The following is a 19,965-nucleotide window of genomic DNA, read 5'->3' on the forward strand; positions in this document are numbered from 1 at the left end:
TCTTGTTTTCATTATTAGTGAAACGTAAAAAGAATATTTTTAAAAATTGACATCGTTACAGCAGATGATATCATGCCTGTTAAAAAAACAACGTCGCACTAAAAAAAAAACTTTGAGAAAAAGAAGTCAAGGTAAAGATTATGCAAAAGTCTACTTCATGGAGAAAAAGAAAAAGCCTGTCAAGTCGGGCCTGCCAAACCCGCGTGTGGCACCTGTCGTTTCCCATGGGAATCTACTCTGTACTTCATTTTGCACCTGTGTGACTCTCTAGCACCTCCAATGCAAATGTAGCAATTTGCCGGCAGATGCCTCCTCATCTCTGCTCCTGGGCTGAATGTATTTCTTCCTGATTTACTGATTCACTTGGCAATCCATCTCTAAAATAGGTCCCGGCAAGGCAGCAAATCCAACTTTACTTGCAGGCAGAGATAAGAGGGTAGTGTGCCAGAAGTGTTCCCAAGATAAGCCACATTTCCTCCAGAGTGTTGCTCGAGCTAACCTCCAAGAGACAAGTACCTATGTTCAGTACAATTCATGATATAGCCCATATTCACTTCTGTCTTTGACTATAAATTGTAAATATAATCATGTTAGCATTTGATGAGGTGCTAATGCTAATTCAATGACATATGGCATGTGACTTTAACATGAACGACTGCACATAAGGTGGGGGAGAAGAGGAAAAAAAAAAAAAAAAAAAAAAAAAAAAACACCAAAAGGCCTCCTTTCTCAAGTCAAATGTATTACATTTTCTAAAGATGGGTTGTGCTTGTCCTTGAAAGTCATCACCATGCTAAGGTAGTTATGCATGTTATTAATAATGTTGATAATTATTATTAATATATTAAAGGATTAGTTCACTTCAGAATTAAAATTTCCTGATAATTTACTCACCCCCATGTCATCCAAGATGTTTATGTATAAATTAAGGTTTTTGAGGAAAACATTCCAGGTTTTTTCTCCATATAGTGGACTTCAACAGTTACCAACAGGTTGAAGGTGCAAATTATATATATATATATATATTTTATATATATATATATATATATATATATATATATATATATATATATATATATATATATATATATATATATATATATATATATATATATATATATATATATATATATATATATATATATATATATATATATATATATATATATATATATATATATATATTTATTTTTATTTTTTTAGAAAATGACAGATGGTTTCACTACATAAGACCCTTATTCCTCGTCTGGGATCATGTAGAGCTCTTTGAAGCTGCACTGAAACTGTAATTTGGACCTTCAACCTATTGGTAACTTTTGAAGTCCATTATATGGAGAAAAATCCTGGAATGTTTTCCTCAAAAACCTTAATTTCTTTTCGACTGAAGAAAGAAAGACAAACATCTTTGATGACATGGGGGTGAATAAATTATCAGGAAATTTTAATTCTGAAGTGAACTAATCCTTTAAGTAATGTAAGGAGGTTTCCAGGTCATTGATATAAGATGTTTTGGCTGGTTTTTAGTTCCTATGCTTGTTTGTGGCTTACTATCCAAAAAGAGCCCACTCCCAAGTTCCTATGATATGGCTCAGATCCCTACTTTAATGTAAAAAATTAGATGATCCAAATTGAGGGTACAAGATTCATTGGCTCTATGTGAGGGCCCAAAATAAAGACAGACAGAAACAGGTTGCCTTCTAAATTTCATCCACATGGAGGAACAGAGACTAAGATCAGAGAGCAGCAGAGGCGGGAACAGCCTGTCTGCTCTAGTTGAACATCAAACACGGCTTTTCCAGCCAAACTTAGCCTGAAAAACAGTTGAGAAGAGAAAAGAGAGACTAAACAATACCCGGAAAACTTACTGCATTAGCAAACAGTGGACACTTTAATTTCTTATAAGGCCATTGAAGTTGAGGAGCTATCAGATAAAGCTAATCAGATGAAGATAAATATCAAAAAGCTGAACAAATAAAACAATAAGTACAGAGGAAGTTCCTAGTAGTCACGTCACACATGTTCACAACTTCCAAATTCCAGCATGTTTTATGTCCAGGAATGTGATTTTACAACTGCATACCTACAGAGCATAATTCCTCAACCGGAGAAGCAAGTCCTTGCACTGCATACTAGAAAAGTACAGGAAATCAGAGAGAATGGGTGAGCACATGAGCTTGGTTTGACTCCTCATGATACCTTTTGTTGTTCTTGAGGAGCTTTTGCTAAGACCTCTAACAAACAAGCATTTCAAACCACCAAAAAACACAACGGCACTCGAAAAATAATATAATGCTTTAAAATGCAGACGGGTTGAGGGAGTAAAAATCCTCTTTAATTCTTCATAGAAAACCTGATTGTTCACATTAAGAGAATAAAACTTTCAATAAAGATCTGTTATGAGCTTATGACATACAGTATATATGCTGTAGAAGCCAAAAAAACAGGATGATTTCAGCTTATTTAAGAAAAAATAAATAAAAATTTGCCATATTCCCAGTGGGAAAAAACTCCACAATAGAAGAGTATGAATCCACAAGACTTCCATAATGACAATAAACCTAAATATGGGGTCAGTTTGTTTTTAGTTTTTTAAGAAATACGATATGATTTATTCATCAAGGATGCATTAAACTGATCAAAAGTGACAGTGAAGATATTTATAATGTTAAATATATACACACACATATTTTATATATATTATATATATATATATATATATATATATATATATTATATATTATATATATATATATATATATATATATATATATATATATATATATATATATATATATATATATATATATATATATATAAAATATAAATGCTGTTCTTTTGATAAAAATGCAACAGTTTCCAAAAAATATTAGGCAGCACAAATGTTTTCAACATTGATAATAATAAGAAATGTTTCTTAAGCATCAAATGAGCATATAAGGAATCATGTGACACTGAAGACTGGAGTAATGATGGTGAAAATTTAGCTTTGCCATCAGAGGAATACATTACAATTTTACGTATAAAAAATAGACTTTTTAAACTGTCATAATATTTCACAATATTATTGGTTTTACAGTATTTTTAAACAAATATAAGCAGCCTTGGTGAACATGTATAAGACTCCTTTCAAAACCATTTAAAATTGAATAGGAAAAATATTTCCAGACCCCAGACTGCTGAAATAGTGCAGGACCAATGCTCTAAAATGAAAAATAAGCAACAGGGCGCATCTCAGATGCACATAGTTACAGTGTCCATTGTCCTGCTGTATATAAACCTGTAGCTGCAGAATGGAGCACGCAACATCTCCTGCTTTCAAACACTTCACCAGACACAAAAGACTCCTGTCACTGACAGCAGGCTTCGGCTACGTCCCTTTATGTTGATCCAACGATCACAGCTTCCTTGGTCAGCTATAAATAACCCCCCATTCAAGCCTGCCCTGCATGACAAACGCCTCCTATTCAACCTGCCTCAAACAGAATACAAAATTAGCCGAATAGCTAACCAATACCAAACCAATGCAAAACTCTCCCTTATGGATGCAACTCTCAAGAAAAAGGTGATTAATTAAACAAGTGTCTCTGACGTCTCCTGTCAATTTCAACACCTCATTTTGGAAGCCAAAAAGTAAAGCTAGTCAAAATGAGAAAAGGATGTAAACACCCACCATGAACAACAAACACCATCTTATTGTCTGAGGAAATGCAGAGAGGAACTAGACCACATTTGTTGAGTCACATACAATATGACTTGTCAGTTCTTCAATGTGAGTTGCAGCTGATGAGTGTGTACTAACAAGTAAGCTACTAGCTAGACACGTGTGATGATCAAAAAATCCCAAACTATTTATTGTTCCCAGAAGCTAAAATCAAGTTAGAATTAATTTTTCAAAAATATACTGTAAATGATGCTGACATGGAACTTTAAAATGTATATTTAAAAATATATAACAAATAGACCAAAAAAATAAGTATTGCCAAGCCCACAGTTATTCCCTCCAAGAGTTCTAAGTATATGAAAGGATGGAACAGAGGGTTGGAGTGTTTGGGAGGATAACAGAGGGGTGATATGAAGAGTAAAATGCCACAAAAATCAAAATTTTAGGATTTAAAGGTGCAGTATATAAGATTTCTTTCCGCTAGAGGTCGCTAGAAGCCTATTCAAAACAAAGGCGTAGCTTGCTGATGCTAAGTTTGAGCGCAGAATCTTGGGACATGTGGTTTTCACCTCAACGGACGGTGCAAAAGAATACGAATAGGACTCGGAAAGAAATCATGCTCATGGATGCGATTATTAATGTTACTGTAGTATAAAGCAGAGCAGGACTGAATGTTGTGGGAACTAAACAAGGCCGCTGGAGTGATTGCGCAACACACGCCTCACAAGCAGCGGGACTTTTATTATGACACAGTCGCTGGTGCTGCTTCCGCTTTTCCGATCATGAGTATGAGGTAACGCAGCTCTGTTTATCATATTAGATACATTTGAGAGTGTTGATGTTATAATGATGTTATAACGTTACGCTGTGTGTTCACTCGGCGGCTGCTGCGAGACACTGTTGCACACTGCAGTAAGATAGATCGATTTTAGAATATCATATTAAATGCTGGATGGCTTGTGTTGATAAATGGCATGCAATTCATTTTTAAAAAAATTATTGTATGATGGAAAAAATTCGGTATTACTGTTACTAAAAATAAATTAAAAATAAATTTGAGTATGCTATGTTAGCTACTTCACAAAAGAGTGTTTTTCTCTGAGGCATGGTAAAGCATGGTACTCGCAAAGAAAATCAAGAGTTGTTGAGCTATAACAATAATTATTTTTCTGTCTATAAATATATCAAAACAGTTGTTCCCTTGTCTATTAAAACATGTAAATATTAAAGTGTTTTTGGTGTTTCCATGGTTTCTATAAAATAAAAAACGGAAACCGAGGGTAACGCGGGTATGACGCAATTGACAGGCGACTCCTCACACGTCCCGGAGCCTTGGTTAAAATTGCAATTTTCTCACCATTTACAAATAGCAGCAAACATTTGGGATATTGTAAGTACTCAAGTGAACAAAATATATATCACTGACCTAGTGGTTTTTGGATAGTTTACAGCAAAAATCTTACATATTGCACCCTTAAATAAATCTGAAAGCTTTTCACTTATTCCCAAATACTTAAAATTCTGTAAAGAAGATCTGAAAGGTGGAGATGCTAATAGGTATATCAAAGCTGCATTGATGGGCATTAATTCTCTTTTACTCAGATTTAACTTGTATTATGTTAACTTATATTACGTATAAAGACAACTTATGCTTCAACCCTCCCCTTAGTATGCCAGCCATCGCACTGGACCTGACAGCAACTGCCAGACACTCAGTGGATATTGTTAATAATAACAGTGGGGAGAGTGGGCAGCCTTGTCTAGTTCCATGCCATGACTATAATAGAAATACTTAGGATATTTATTGTTTGTTCATAATACAGGCCATGGGAGACCTGTATAAAGCTATGAATTATTCAGGAAAACCAAATCTCCAAATAAGTGTGTAAAACAAATATAGCCATTCGACTCGACTCAGCCTTGTCAGCATCCAAGTCTGGCCTGGTGAGATTATGATTGGAAGAGCCAACTCCAAATATCTCGCTAGAACTTAAGCTAATAATTTCACATCTGTACAAAGTGATGGGAGATGGGGCGATAATTAATGCATTGAGAAGGATTTTTTTTTTTTTTTTTTTTTTGAGAATTAGGGAAATAATAGCTTGGCGTAAGGAGTGAGGAAGTATACCTGAACTGAAGTGTAAGACTCATTGAACATGTTAAGCAAAAGAGGTGATCATTTAAAAGAGAATGTATTAAATTCTGCAGGAAAGCCATTAGTAGAAAGCCAAGAGTAGTCTTAATTTCATCCAGCATAAGGGGAGCTGCCAAATTAAAGATGGTATCAGGATCAAGATTAGCAAGATTGATAAGTAAACGGTGCTGTATGTAATTAACCTTAGTTACTGCTGCTATGTCCGACAAGCCATGCTGCTCTCACGCCACACTTCATGTTCTCACGCAGTGAAAAATACAGTGCGGCGCAAAGAGGACACTTGCAATGCACTGACAGACAAGACAGAGCAGGTCTCTTTTGCTATGAAACAAAGTCTCAACTTTTGTCATTTTTTTAAGAAATTCTATCAATAAATACTGTTTTGGCCTTAATATGTCATGACAGATCACTGTAGGGCATCAGTTCGAGCAGCACATGAACCGATCATCTCTTCCTACTAGCTATAGCATGAACATCAGAAGGTATGTTGTGAATACATACCATTTTTCAAGTCCACCGACATTAATCTACCAACTCTCCTGTCTGGTTTATTTGTCGGACAAAATGGCGGATTCGGTGTTATGATTAGTCATATCGCCTGTCAGTCAAACTCCCAACGGAGGTAGAATTGCGATCGCTCCTGTTGTGAGTCCACAATCTGGCAACCCGTGTGAGCGTCGAGTCTGAGGAGGAGGGGGCAGGAGCGAGGCAACACCGCTCTCTAATATTTTGAATTTGGACTGCAGTATCCATTTCAACCACTAGCTGTCAATATTACATACATGATGAAGTTTAATGTACGGGAAAGCCTCTAGTCCCATTTAGCTAACCTGTTAGCAACCGGCCTTTTTAAGGCCTGTTAACCACAAACTTTGTATCAGGCATTTAACCAAAAACCCAATGACTTTGAGATGACTGAACCGTACGTTCAAAAATGCTAACTCATTTCCGGGTTTTGGGACTCATTCCCGTGGCACTCCATTGTCTTTGTTTCCTTCTTTCTTACTCAGCTCACATCTCAGCTCTCCCTATTTAAATGACCATTAATGCCTCCATTTATCAGTTTTCTTCAATGCTGTCTGCAATTCTATGATCCACCTGGGACAAAGAGCATCTGGTGGAGAAGACTATGGCATGCTGATTCAGACACAATTCTCCATGTGTGTGTACTTTCAGCAGTTGGACTTCAACCAAGCTTTTTCCATCTCATAATGAATCTGCACAAGGAAAAGGGCTAAACGTAATAGGTGTTTTTGCAAGAACCGCTAAATCAGATCACACATTCAAGTAAGGGGCACGCTGACAATTTCACCTTACGATCTGTAATGACTTACAATCAGTGTCTGAAAGTTCTGGTTGCTAGGATACATCACTGCCACAGAGGCTGGAAATGAGACTGATAACAAGTCACAAAGAAAGAAAAGCGACTAAAATGAGATTAATTTCCTTTTCATATCAGCCATGAGTCATGACACGCAAAAGTACAAAATAACATCACACCTGAGCATTGTCAGCAGCAGATGCCATCTGGAAGAAGGAAAAAGATGCTGCGTGTTCTTAAAAAGACAGAAAATTACTGTTAGCATTACTTTTGGTTTACGTTTCGGGTTTAGACCAAACTCTTAGAAGAAAAGCTTCTATCTAAAACCTTAAAGGGTTCTGTCAGGCGCTTCATATATAGAACCTTTTAGGGGTACAATTTATGGATTTAGTTTTAATTCATTTTTAATTAAATTTTATGAATTAAACCACTCAAACTTACTTTATCACCAGAAAAAAAAAAAAAATAACCCATTAAACATGAAAGTATTTTGCAATCATTTAAGACATTTCTCCTTATATAGAAAGTTTTTGGCATAAAGTGTTCTATATGGAACCCCACTGAAACTTTTGCTGGCTGCGTTTCCAGAGTGTTCTAAAGTACAGTGAAGATAGTCCAGTGATGTAGGACTGCGCGCGACTTTCCAATTCCTGCTGGATATCGTGCTCCATGTACATGCTTAATAAAGCCTGAACCTCATCGTCGGTCCATCGGTCATATTTTTTAAACTTCATTGTTGATTCGAATAGCAAACAACTCTTACCGCACGCACCGCAACAGACTTTTAAAAATGGTGGTTGAAATAAAATGCTGCGTGGAGTCAACCAATCAAAATGCTGCATGTTCAGTGTCTAAGTCCCACCCCCAAAAGTTCCGGAACTTTGGAAAAGTACTACCTGGCAAGCAGGTACTTTCTGAGAGGGAATTTTTTACCCGGAACTTAGACCCTGGTTTATGCGGTGGAAACACTCTGAGAACCACCCCAAAGTTCCTGGGTAAAGATCCTGTGGTGGAAACACAAAGTAAGGTCTATCTGTAGTGTTTTCAGGTACAGAGATGTAATAATTAGGCCTAAATTTAAATAGCACTATAGTGTTCACTGTATAAATTAAATACAGAATAATCTTTGTTCAAGCTGTTTTTTTTAATTAACATTAATGACAGCAGGTATTTATGGTGGCCCAGTAGTGCACAACACAACGAAATTAAAAAAGCAAACATAAGCTCACAACACAACGGAAACAAGCCACAACACAACGGAATAAAGCCACAACACAAAGGAAACAAGCCACAACACAACAAAATAAAGTCACAACACAACGGAATAAAGCCACAACATAACAGAAATGCTCCCGACCACTAGGGGGCTCTCAAAGCTCATTAATATTAGTATTCCTTGCCAATTTTCTATAAAGTCGACAGTCTTACAAAGAGAAAGATATCAATACTATGATTAGTTTTAAGTATGTAAACATTGTATATCAACATGAAATATTAATTCAAAATTACTTGAGTGCACAATAGCTTCATATTTATACCTGTGAATGATTTGACGCAATACCACGGATGAAGGGAACGTCATATCACTGCCGACTCTATAAAACATTGGCAAGGAATACTAACAATACCGAGCTCTGAGAGCCCCCTAGTGGTCGGGAGCATTTCCGTTGTGTTGTGGCTTTATTCTGTTATGTTGTGGCTCGATTTTGTTGTGTTGTGAACTTATGTTTGCTTTTTTAATTTCGTTGTGTTGTGCACTACTGGGCCACCGTAGGTATTTAGGTTGCCGTCACTTTAAGACCGAATGCACAAATCCAATATAATGACATACATCCAATTTTTTTTCTCAAATCTTTACGTTCATTTAAGACAGGGGTGTCCAAACTCAGTCCTGAAGGGTCACTGTCCTGCAGAGTTTAGCTCCAACTTGCCTCAACACACCTGCCTGGAAGTTTCTAGTATGCCTAATTAGACCTTGATTATCTGGTTCAGGTGTGTTTAATTGGGGTTTGAGCTAAACTCTGCAGGACAGTGGCCCTCCAGGACCGAGTTTGGACACCCCTGATTTAAGACATAACCAATTATGTTTTTGAGAATACTTGCCGAGACTGGTATTTTGACATAATTTTGTGTGTATGTGTCTGTTCAGGCGTATGGAGATACAAAAGAGGAATCAATTCGCTGTTTGCACTGTCTGAAACACGCCTCTCTGTGTGCGTTGCTGTGCCTTGCGCACAGATAACAGCGTACGAGTACTGAATCGATGAATCAACTACGATCCGTTTAAACCATAGCATAGAGTGGAGCATCACACTGCGCAGTGATAACGGCTAGAGCTAGAGTGAAACCGGATTGCTGAACACTGAGGGTTGGGGCAGAATATATATTTTCGGCCTTTTTTCTTTCTTCCTAAAACTGAAAATGCCATTTTCACCTGATAATTTTCAGCGGCCGAAATTACGGTGAAAATTCTTTAGAAAGCAAGCCTGTTGGCTATACAAGATAATAATACAACAAGACAATAATGTTCTTTTATGCTCCTGACAGTTACAGCTGATTGGCTGATTGCCACTGATAAAATTACAACTTTACAAGTACATCTTTAAATTTGGGCCTGTGCCCACAGGCTGAGATGAGTAAGTAAGTAAGTAGTCATTACTCATGCAACAAAAGCTTGAGAACTTTAAACATCATCCACTCATTCCTGTTCTTGTTGAGCAAGCAGATTCATTGTCTTTTGCCTCTCTGGATGATTTCCCCATTCTTGTAAATAACTCATGTTACTTTAACATACTCTGAAATGTCACAATCTTTGTATAAAGATTAAAATTAATCAGAGATGTATTATAGAACCACTGATACTGGAAAAAGAAAAGTATAAATATACATATAGTATAAATATACATATATAAATATAGTATAAAAAAAATCTAAATAACTTATTATATAATAATATTTTATGTTCCACAGAATACAGGTTTGGAACAAAAGTGAATGATTTTAGGTGAACTATCTCTTTAAGAGTGCTGAACAAAAACAAATAGCCTACAAGAGAAAAATCCAGAACTGGCATGCTATAGCAAAGTGCAAGAGCTGTAATTATCTCCCTCTTATATAAAGCATCATATCTGGTTGATGAAATCATCAGGCATGACAGTAAAATATGCCTGAAAACAACTGATTTCAATGACAGGCCTGGAAGTGCTCAGAAAGGAGGGAACCAGAATCAGCCAAATGAAAGACTTGGTACATTAACATCAGAGAAATTACATACACATGTAGATTCCTGACATGTAATGACTTTAATTAGTTTGTGTAATTGCTAGGGTTATTTAGAACCAGTTCTATTAAACACACACACACATCATCATCTCATATTTTATGGGGACATTCCATAGACATAATGTGGTGCAAAACATTTAGATATCAAACTTTTTTATTCTGTGTCTTTTTGCAAAACTTTTTGTTGCAGCTGAATAACAAGAACCAGCACCCTAAAGAGCAAATAAATACATTTCAAACATTACTAATAAAGACAAGTATACAGTCAGTAACACAATAATAGCAATAGCACAAATAAATACAACAAAATCAATATTCAGAAATTGAAAACAAATGTAAAATACCACTGCAGTTTTCTTTATAGAAATAAAACATAGATTAATCCTTATTATAATCCATATTAAAGTTTTAAAAAAAGTTACTCAGTCAAAATCAGTGAGAGATATTTTCTTTGTCTTCTGTTATTTGATTAACAATAATGAGACGGCAGCAGGTAAATTAGGCTGCTGTCACTTTAAGAGCGAATGCACTGATCCAATATACTGTTACACATGCGTTTTCTTTCTCAACTGTTTGAGGATATTTTGACAATTTTGCATGTATTTGTCCATTCAAGCACAAGAAGATGTGAAAGAGAATTCAGTATTCATGCACTTTATGAGAGGCGGCTTTTAGTGACTGCCGAATTGAGTTCTCTTTCACGTCGTCTTGTGCTTGAATGGTTTAAAACCACATTAAAATGCGCACACAGTAATTGATAAGCGGAATTGAAATTTTCATTTTATAACAAGTATACGATTCCTGACCTTAAGTGTCCGATTCCACGATTGGAATCGATTTTCTATTCCTATGTAAGTGGTTTAACTGTCAAAAATCAAAAATGCATTAATTAAAACTTCAGCACATCAAGGGAAGTACAACACTCCCATAAGCAGAACTCAAGCAGAGGAAACTATTCCCAGGAGAGTGCCTATTTAGAGAGAGGGAAAGGATGGGCATATACCTCATGAGAAATCAGGGCTGCGCCTCACGCTCCTGCTGTGCTCACTGGGGTTAGTGCCAAGAGACCTGTGTGCTTCCTTATTACATGCGACAAAACATATGAATCAACAGGTAGTGAACAGAAACCAGTAAGATTTCCGGTGTAAAGTTGCGACACTTAATTTGCGCAAGGTATGTCATTGAGTCCAGGTACAAAATATGTTGAAATAGCACTGCAGTTTTTTTCACTACAAACACACCTCTTTCTATGTAAATTAGGCTCATATAGACATCTTATTCAAAAACTTCTTTATTATTTGGCTTGCTGAAAGTGTGCAACTACATATGCACTTTTTAAAGGGATAGTTCACCCAAAAATGAAAATTCTGTCATCATTTACTCACCCTCAGGTTGTTCCAAACCTGTATAAATTTCTTTGTTCTGTTGAAAACAAAGCAAGATATTTTTAAAGAAAGTTTGTAACCCGGCCGTTACAAATGTCAAATGTCAAAAAAATGACATTTTTTTTCCTACTATGGGAGTCAATGGTGGCCCAAAGCAGCCTGGTTACAAACTTTCTTCAAAATATCTTCCTTTGTGTTGAGCAATACAAAGAAATTTATACAGGTTTGGAGCAACCTGAGGGTGAGTAAATGATGACAAAATTTTCATTTTTGGTTGAACTATCCCTTTAAAACACAATTGAGGCATCTAGAACAAAGTGAAGCAATGCTAAACAGTCCCAGAAAAGTATCAGTAAAGACATTTATAATGTTACAAAAGATTTCTATTTCAAATAAATGCTTTTGAATTTTCTTTTCAAAGAATCATTTAAAAAATTATCACAATTTCCACAAAAATATAGGCAGCACTGTTTTCACCGGTTTTGAGTGGTAGTGTAATCTTACTACAGACGCTGAATTCAATAGTTTTGCCCATGTGCACGCTGTTACCTGAATGTTTCAGTGAATTTGGTGCTAAACTTCACAGTCAGCCTGAGCAAATAAACAACATTATCAGCCAATGCATTTCATTCTTAGTGTTTTAACTATAGTGTATTAAATGGCCCTTTGGCAGCTCTAAGTGTCCTTTCAAGTGTGGACTAGTGACGTAAAACAACTTAATGGGATGTAGTCCATTTGAAGTCTGTGGCCACATGTTATACTAGTCCTCAAACTGGCAATTATCAACCTTTGAAAATCAACCAGAATATTCAGAAAGGGCACCGCCTTGAAGCCAAATGATTTAAAGAAGTCAGTTTTACATAGAACAAAGCATTAGTCACCATTTTAAAGACCAGAAAGATGCCAATCACATGCTTAGACTGGTTTCTACCTTCTATAAGCATTCATAATGTTTTTTAAAAGTCAAAGTGTGTGATTTCTGTGCTGCTAACATCACCAAATGGGGAAAAAAAAATAATGTTTTCAAACAAGTTTCCCCAAACACTACCTTCACCTGCCATTGGTTATCCAAACAGACAGCCACGTCCTAATCCCATGCCATTGGTTGACCCAATGTTGCTGTTGCCAGGCTGATTGAGATGCTAAAACAGAGCAAAGGTCTCAAAAATCACTATGTTGATACGTTTCCCGGCAAATCAACCTATGAATGGCTGGATTTTGTACAGTAAATTCACCCTTAAAAGGATAGTTCGATCCACAAAAAAAATGACGATTGATATTGAAAAAATAATATTTTGAAATATGCACACAGAATGAAAGTCAGTGGGCTCCAATGTTAGTTGTACAACATGCTGCAGAAGAAAGAAAGCCGTACAGGTTTGGAACAACATGAGGGTGAGTAAATGATGTTTAAGTTTTCAGTTTTTGGTGAACTATCCTTTTAACTATAGTGCCCTAAAATGCAAACCAGGAAACTAAGGGCGTTAGGACCTATGAGCTCATATCCTCACAGCTGACTAGGAAATGCCCTTAGTGACAAGGCTATTTTAACATTAACAGTCTCAAATCATACACTGTCATTTTACAGTGCAAAATATCAAACTCAGCCTTGCAACCCACATCTTATGCAATCACAAACAGATCTACATAACTTCACCACAGTGTTGGCTAAAGCTCAAGATGTAGTAATCCTGACAGCTCGTTTCATGTTGTGCTTGGACTGAATTATTGATTCCTGTCACATTAACAAGAGTTCTGGAGTGAAATCGTGTCGGGATAGGGTTTGTAGGCTGAAGCCTGCCAAAATCCCATTCAAAAAGGCTGGTGAAGAAGCATGCCAATGACAGAGCAAAGGGCACTAAAGCTGTGGACATAACCAAATGGACTTACAGATCAAAAACCACCTTGTTTACTTGGATTTACATCCATGATTTATCTTCACTATAGGATAATGTCGAAGGAGTGATGCCATTATCACTCTGGGTCCCACGCCCAAATAAGATATTTAACATAAAAGACGTTGAGCAGGTGGGTGTTCACACATACACACTCCAGAATGACTACATATCTTGACTCATTCTTGCCTGGACTTGCATTACGAGATGGGCGGTAGCAGCTACAGAGGTCAAATGAGCTGAAAAGTATGATATGTGTGCAGCTGGCTTTGGCATTAAGAGCAATGTTGTAACATGTGAACACATAAGTGACTGGCGGAGCTGACACTGTTAATGGTCTTGCCTCTCACGTCTGAATATTAAGAAAATATTGGCAATGTGAACTTTTATTCAGGTTTAACAAACCGGAAAAAAAAATTGTCTTTCAACTAGATGCACTTCAGAACATCTCACTGTACTTGAACTTCTCATCACTTACTATAATGCATGAAAGCCAGGATTTTAACTGTTAAATGCGATGAATATTTTATCACACCTCCACACTGGTGTAACAGAGCAGCATTGTGAACAGAGGCCGTATAACTCTTGTTTAATGGCTTGTTATGAAAGAACGATGACTTAACCTAAGGCGGCATATGACTTATCCAGAGGCATTATTAATAATTTATCTATACAAGAAAGCTACAATAGGCAGCAACTACATCACACATCTGTTTTGTAAATGTTTCCAATACATCAAATCAGTCTGTCAATAGACAATTTGTTTTGTTTTTGTATATAATTCTCTGTGTGGTCAAAACGTGAGGGAACGAGCAAGTTAATGAATCTTTTAAGTGAACTGATTCAAAAGATTCGAGTCACTTGGATGAATCAAAGCTACTATTTAGGTTGTAAATAGAATACCAAATGATATGAAAGGAAAAACCTTTGGTCTTTTGTAAAATATGTAAAAATTTCACAGTAAATTACATGGCCTTTAAGTGAGGTAATATCTAAAATACAAGCAAACGAACCCTGAGCAAAATAACGTGGAAAATAATGGGGAACGGAAACATTTCTCGTCTCGCTCCCTTAACTGAAGAGTGCTTTTGCTTCAGTAATTCGTGTTACAAAGGGTCGTATTTAGGACATCTGTAAATATAATATCTTCTTTTGCAGAACCTCGATCTAGCACAGGCGAAATCGTGACTATGGCGGTGTTTCGAAACCTATCGAGCTCCCTACATAGACCTCGCGTGCGTGATGTTAGGACTTCACTGAAGGCGCCTAGATGCCTATAAATCCTTTCTAAACAGATAACGTATTTGGTTTACCAACACACCATGTGACTCACTTGTCATCAGACAATATTTTGAGGAAAAATACAGGAAGGAAAAGAGAAACGTAACGCGAAGACGAATTTCAGGCTTGTTATGTTGTACACTACAATATCATACTAAAACGCTCTTATATCATGCAGTTGTCGGTGGCAGACGTGCCCATCAAATCAGCTGGATTTACAGCAAACGACTCCACACTAGCTAGAGATCTTTGCTAGGCAAAATGACCAAAGCGAAACATAAATCCCAGTTAAAGTGACAGTTTACCTGGTCCAGTGGCAGATCAATAATCGTACTAATTGGCTGCAGCAGTGTAGAGCCTGTGCAAGACGTAGAAGTAGCCATGATTCAGTCCAGCTCCACTCCCTTACAGTCAAATCGCCCAAAACACTGTCCTCTTTCTCTCCCTCTCTTCCTCTCTTTATGGAGGATGGGTGTTGGGAATGCCGTTGTATGGTGTTGCTCTAGTCGCGGACTGTCAGCGCTGTTGCACCGCCTGAACATCAACACAAAGCCCGTGTAGGCGGACTGACTCGCCCAGCCCCTCCATTACATCAAACTATTGCTGCTCAATTACACTTACACACACACACAGAGAGAGGGAGAGAGAGAGAGAGAGCGCAAAAGAACTTAACTGCCACTCCCTCTCATTCATCTTTCTCATTTAGTATGACAGTCCACTCATATTTTTAAACGTTTACATGGAAATATTATTTATATATATATATATATATATATATATATATATATATATATATATATATATATATTTTTTTTTTTTTTTTTAAAGACTAAACTTTTGAAAAAAAAAAAATATATATATATATATATATATATATATATATATATATATATATATATATATATATATATATATATATATATATATATATATATATATATATATATATATATATATATATATATAAAAACAAAAAAAAAGCTACATGAGACTCCAGACAAATATTCTTCTAGAAAAACAAAGTTCACAATGCTGTTGCAGAAGAATGTGGATAACATTTAATAAACATATTTTCGTCAGGTTAGATACTGATTATTAATCATTCAAGCCCCTTTATCTTAACCGTTCTGCTTAACCGTCGGTCTCGCACATCCGTCGTGTTTGTAGTTTTTAACACTTTTTGTTCGTATTTTTAGTTCTAATCGAATCATCGTCCACAGCGCAATGTGTTATGGGCAATATTAGCCGTTAGAAGTGTGCACGGATCTGCACTTCGAATTCTAACCGGAACAAGTAGACCATCCGGGTATCTTTGGAATATTAATTTCAACATACTACGAATTGGGACGCAGCAAACTATATGAGGCGGGTCGCCCCCTCATGGCCGCGGCCATGTTGACATCACATGACCACCCTTCGCAAAAAAAAAAACCGCCCCCACTTAAGCCGAGTTCAGACTGCACGATTTTCAAAGCAGTCGGGTCACTGTTCTTTTCACACTGCATGACTATCTTGGCCAGAATTCAGTCGCTGCTGTGTTCAAACTGCACGATGGATCGGCGATAGAAGGTTTCATACTGCGTGACTTTACAATAGGAAGAATCGCCGACAACTCTGTCTGGCACGCAAACTACGTTTCACAACCAAACACACGCGAGACGTGACAAGGAAACAACGCGATATCACGCGTTCAAGACCGGAGTTCCCGTGCGAGACTGGCCCTGCGTTTCAATCAGCTCCCTAGGTAGTGAATCAGTAGCCTATATGAAAGTGAATGTGGCTGATACCCTCATCAGTGCCCTGACTACTGAACTAGGGAGCTGATTGAGACACACGGCGGGATTATTATTAAAAATAGTAGTCCGCAAGAAGCTTGAAATACGAATTGCCTGTGCGCTGATTTGCAGCGAAAACAACATAAATAAAAGAAGAATATGGAGAAGGAAATGTTTGGGGAGACTGTGGATTGTGTGTTCTACAAAGACAGTTGTAACTAAATAAATAACTTTTCAATGTGCTGCTGTTGCGGATGCTTTGTTTTTGTTTGATGTAATTGTAATGTTTATCTGAAACGAAGACATGCTTGCTGATATTGTGGTCCGAACTCCCCGCTGTTCTGTATTTGCTCTCTCATTGGCTGTCGGTAATCGATGTAGTTTTCAGTCAGAACACTTTTCACATTGCATGATTTTGAATCGCCGACAGGTCCAGATATTTAGCATGCCAAATATCTCACGGGTGTCGGCGATTCTCTCAGATCGCGTCTTTGCTCATTCACACTGCGTGATTGTCACTCGCGTGAACGAGCACCGATTTGCCTGTGATTTCGGGCATTTGTCGGCGATTTCTCAAAACCTGTCGGCGAGCCAAAATCGGGGCTAAAATCGTGCAGTCTGAACTCGGCTTTAGTTACTGTTGCTTTGTCCGACAAGCCGTGGCGCAGTGAAAAATACATCAGGAGAAAAGAGGACACTGAAAACAGGTCGAAAGACAAGACAGAGCAGGTTACTTATGATATTAAACAAAGTCCCAGCTTTCAAACTGTGTAGTTTTTTTAAGAAATTAAAACAATAAAAAACGTTTTGTGGCTCTTTAATGTGTCGTGACAGATTGCTGTAGTGCCTCAGCTCAAGCGGCTCGTGAACGTATCATCTCGTACTACAAGTTAATTTATAGCATCAAATAAACATTAATGAACATGAGAAGGAATGTTGTTTCAAACGCGGAAAGACGTCAGTACATCATTTTTCAAGTTTAAGTCCACCGAGGTTAATCTTCTAACTGCTGACTGTCGGACAAAATGGCGGATTCTGCGTTCTGATTGGTTAGATCGCTTGTCAATCAAACTCCCAGCGAAGGGTCAATTGCCTTTATAATAATAATAATAATTTAAGCAAGTGCTCAAAGCGCTTTACAAATCATAAACAAGTACAAACAATCAAAAACTAACACAATATACATATGACAAATTAGTTAGGACTGAATCCAAGTATACATCATGAATAAAAAAAGCTAAAATAACTAAATATTAAAATGCATGATGACATTAGCTAAATATAACTCATATATTTAACTAAACAGTTAGAATTTTTATGAAATGATGTATATTTTTTGACAATGGATCACCTGCAATACATGCAGTGACAAAACTGGACTGTATTGCTTGATTATTATAGAGGTATTGGAACAGAAATAGTAATTACATGCCTGACCTCTGTGACCTCAATTAGACCCAGAACCGAGATCTGACCTACATGATGTCTATTATTAATATGGCACTTATTGTGCAGTAAGAGCACCAGACTTTTTTTTTTTTCTTTTTTTTTCTGAAATATATTTTTAGTGCATCACACCATAGAGCTGTTATGTGAATTGATCCAGTCTTTGAGTTCACTGGTGTGGATCTTTATAAACAAACATGTACAATGACACCTCAAGTTCAAACAAGAAGCTTCTGCTCGATTCATCTTCAGAAATCTTCACATATTGAGCTTTTGCTTAAGTCTTTATAGGCCTAAAAAGTATAATCACACTGTTTCTGGCATAACCAATAGCCTGACCTCCTTTGCCTGCAAGATTACTATGGTAAGCAGTCATATCTGCCAAAAACAAGTGTTTTTGAGCAACTATTTTCCCTGAATGTTACCAGGTACATGCTTTCACTGAATAAAAGTCAAAGAAGGAATGTAAAAAAAGACAAAATAGAGGTAAACTATTGGTAATATTTTTTTTTAAATGACCTTTTATTTTGATATTTTTCAGTTTTAATTTGACCTTACTTTTCATTTTTATTAATTAGTGTTTTCTATTTAGCTTTAATTTATTTTTATTTCAGTTTTAGTTTTAGTCATTTTAGTACTTAAAATGATTTTATTTCAGTTAGATGCCAAGGCAACATTTCTAATTTTCGTTTAAGCTTTTTTAAGTAGCCTAATGTAGGCCTATATTTTCTTTTCTTTTATTTCATCTTTATTTCAATGAATGAAAAACATTTTAAATTTAGTTCACAATAACATCACTGATTTATTTATTTATTGTATCCAGAGCTCAATGGTAGAATTGTTTTGTTTGTACTTTTCATAAATCAGTTCTTTTATTATATGCTCAGCAGTCAGAGAGCGCCATCTTCTGGTCATGTTGGAATGTAAAAATCATTTAAATAATCCTGTTTTATCACGTCAGTTTGTAATTTATTAAGAATTTAACTTGTTTTTAATTAATCAAAATATATATATTTTGTTAGACAAAAACGTTTTTATAAAAATATCAGTGAGATATTTATTGAGAAGAGTCTGGCTGCAGACTTGTTTATTTGCACCATGTTTTAGGCCTACATCCTGTTTCATTCTTGCCAACACCATAAAGAAGATATCTACACAATACATAACCTATTCTAACCTAACTTTTCCCATTCACATACAGAAGTTTGCTTTTGTTTTTTGAGTCATTCCACGAAACCGGTACGATTTGAGTCTCTCTGATCTTTTTCAGTGTATTTTATCTATTGGGTCACCAAAATATAGTTTTGAAAGCTTTTTGTATTATTTTAAATGTCTCCTTTAATAATGTTAATGCATTCTCCCCCTATAAAAATAATGAACTGATAATTATGTGACATCATTAATAGGAAGTGACATCATAGAAGTCTTCTGAACAGCATTGTGAGCAGACACAGGCAAGTTAGCGCCTTCTTTTATAATTATAACTAAATTATGTTGTGAAATTGTGTTGGTCAAGCTTAATGACTCAACCCTGTTACATCAATTAAAGATAGAAAACTATTACTTGTGAAAATTTTCTTTGTTATTTCAACATTATTCATATATCATCATGCAAGCCATGCGCTCTCCATTTATTCACTAGATTTAGAGCAGTGGCCAACTTGGGCAAAAAATCTCAACCCCGTCACACCTACATTTTTATTTATTTGTTTATTTATTTATTGTTATGTTTATGAAAAAGTAATTTAAAGTTGGTTGAATTCT

The 19,965-nt window shown here is 36.2% G+C and overlaps 1 protein-coding gene across 1 annotated transcript in view; it reads right to left on the bottom strand.

Moving 5' to 3' along the window:
- The window catches only part of mboat2a (membrane bound O-acyltransferase domain containing 2a), a 77,269-nt gene extending 61,742 nt beyond the window's left edge, over positions 1–15,527 (bottom strand). Inside the window, exon 1 of the mRNA XM_067368254.1 lies at positions 15,286–15,527. Coding sequence (XP_067224355.1) covers positions 15,286–15,363 — 78 coding nt within the window. The 5' untranslated portion in view covers positions 15,364–15,527. The remainder of the gene's footprint in view (positions 1–15,285) is intronic.
- Between the last annotated feature and the right edge of the window lie 4,438 nt (positions 15,528–19,965).

Source organism: Chanodichthys erythropterus, chromosome 18 (genome assembly GCF_024489055.1).
Source record: "Chanodichthys erythropterus isolate Z2021 chromosome 18, ASM2448905v1, whole genome shotgun sequence".
In the NCBI taxonomy this organism is placed as follows: Eukaryota; Metazoa; Chordata; class Actinopteri; order Cypriniformes; family Xenocyprididae; genus Chanodichthys; species Chanodichthys erythropterus.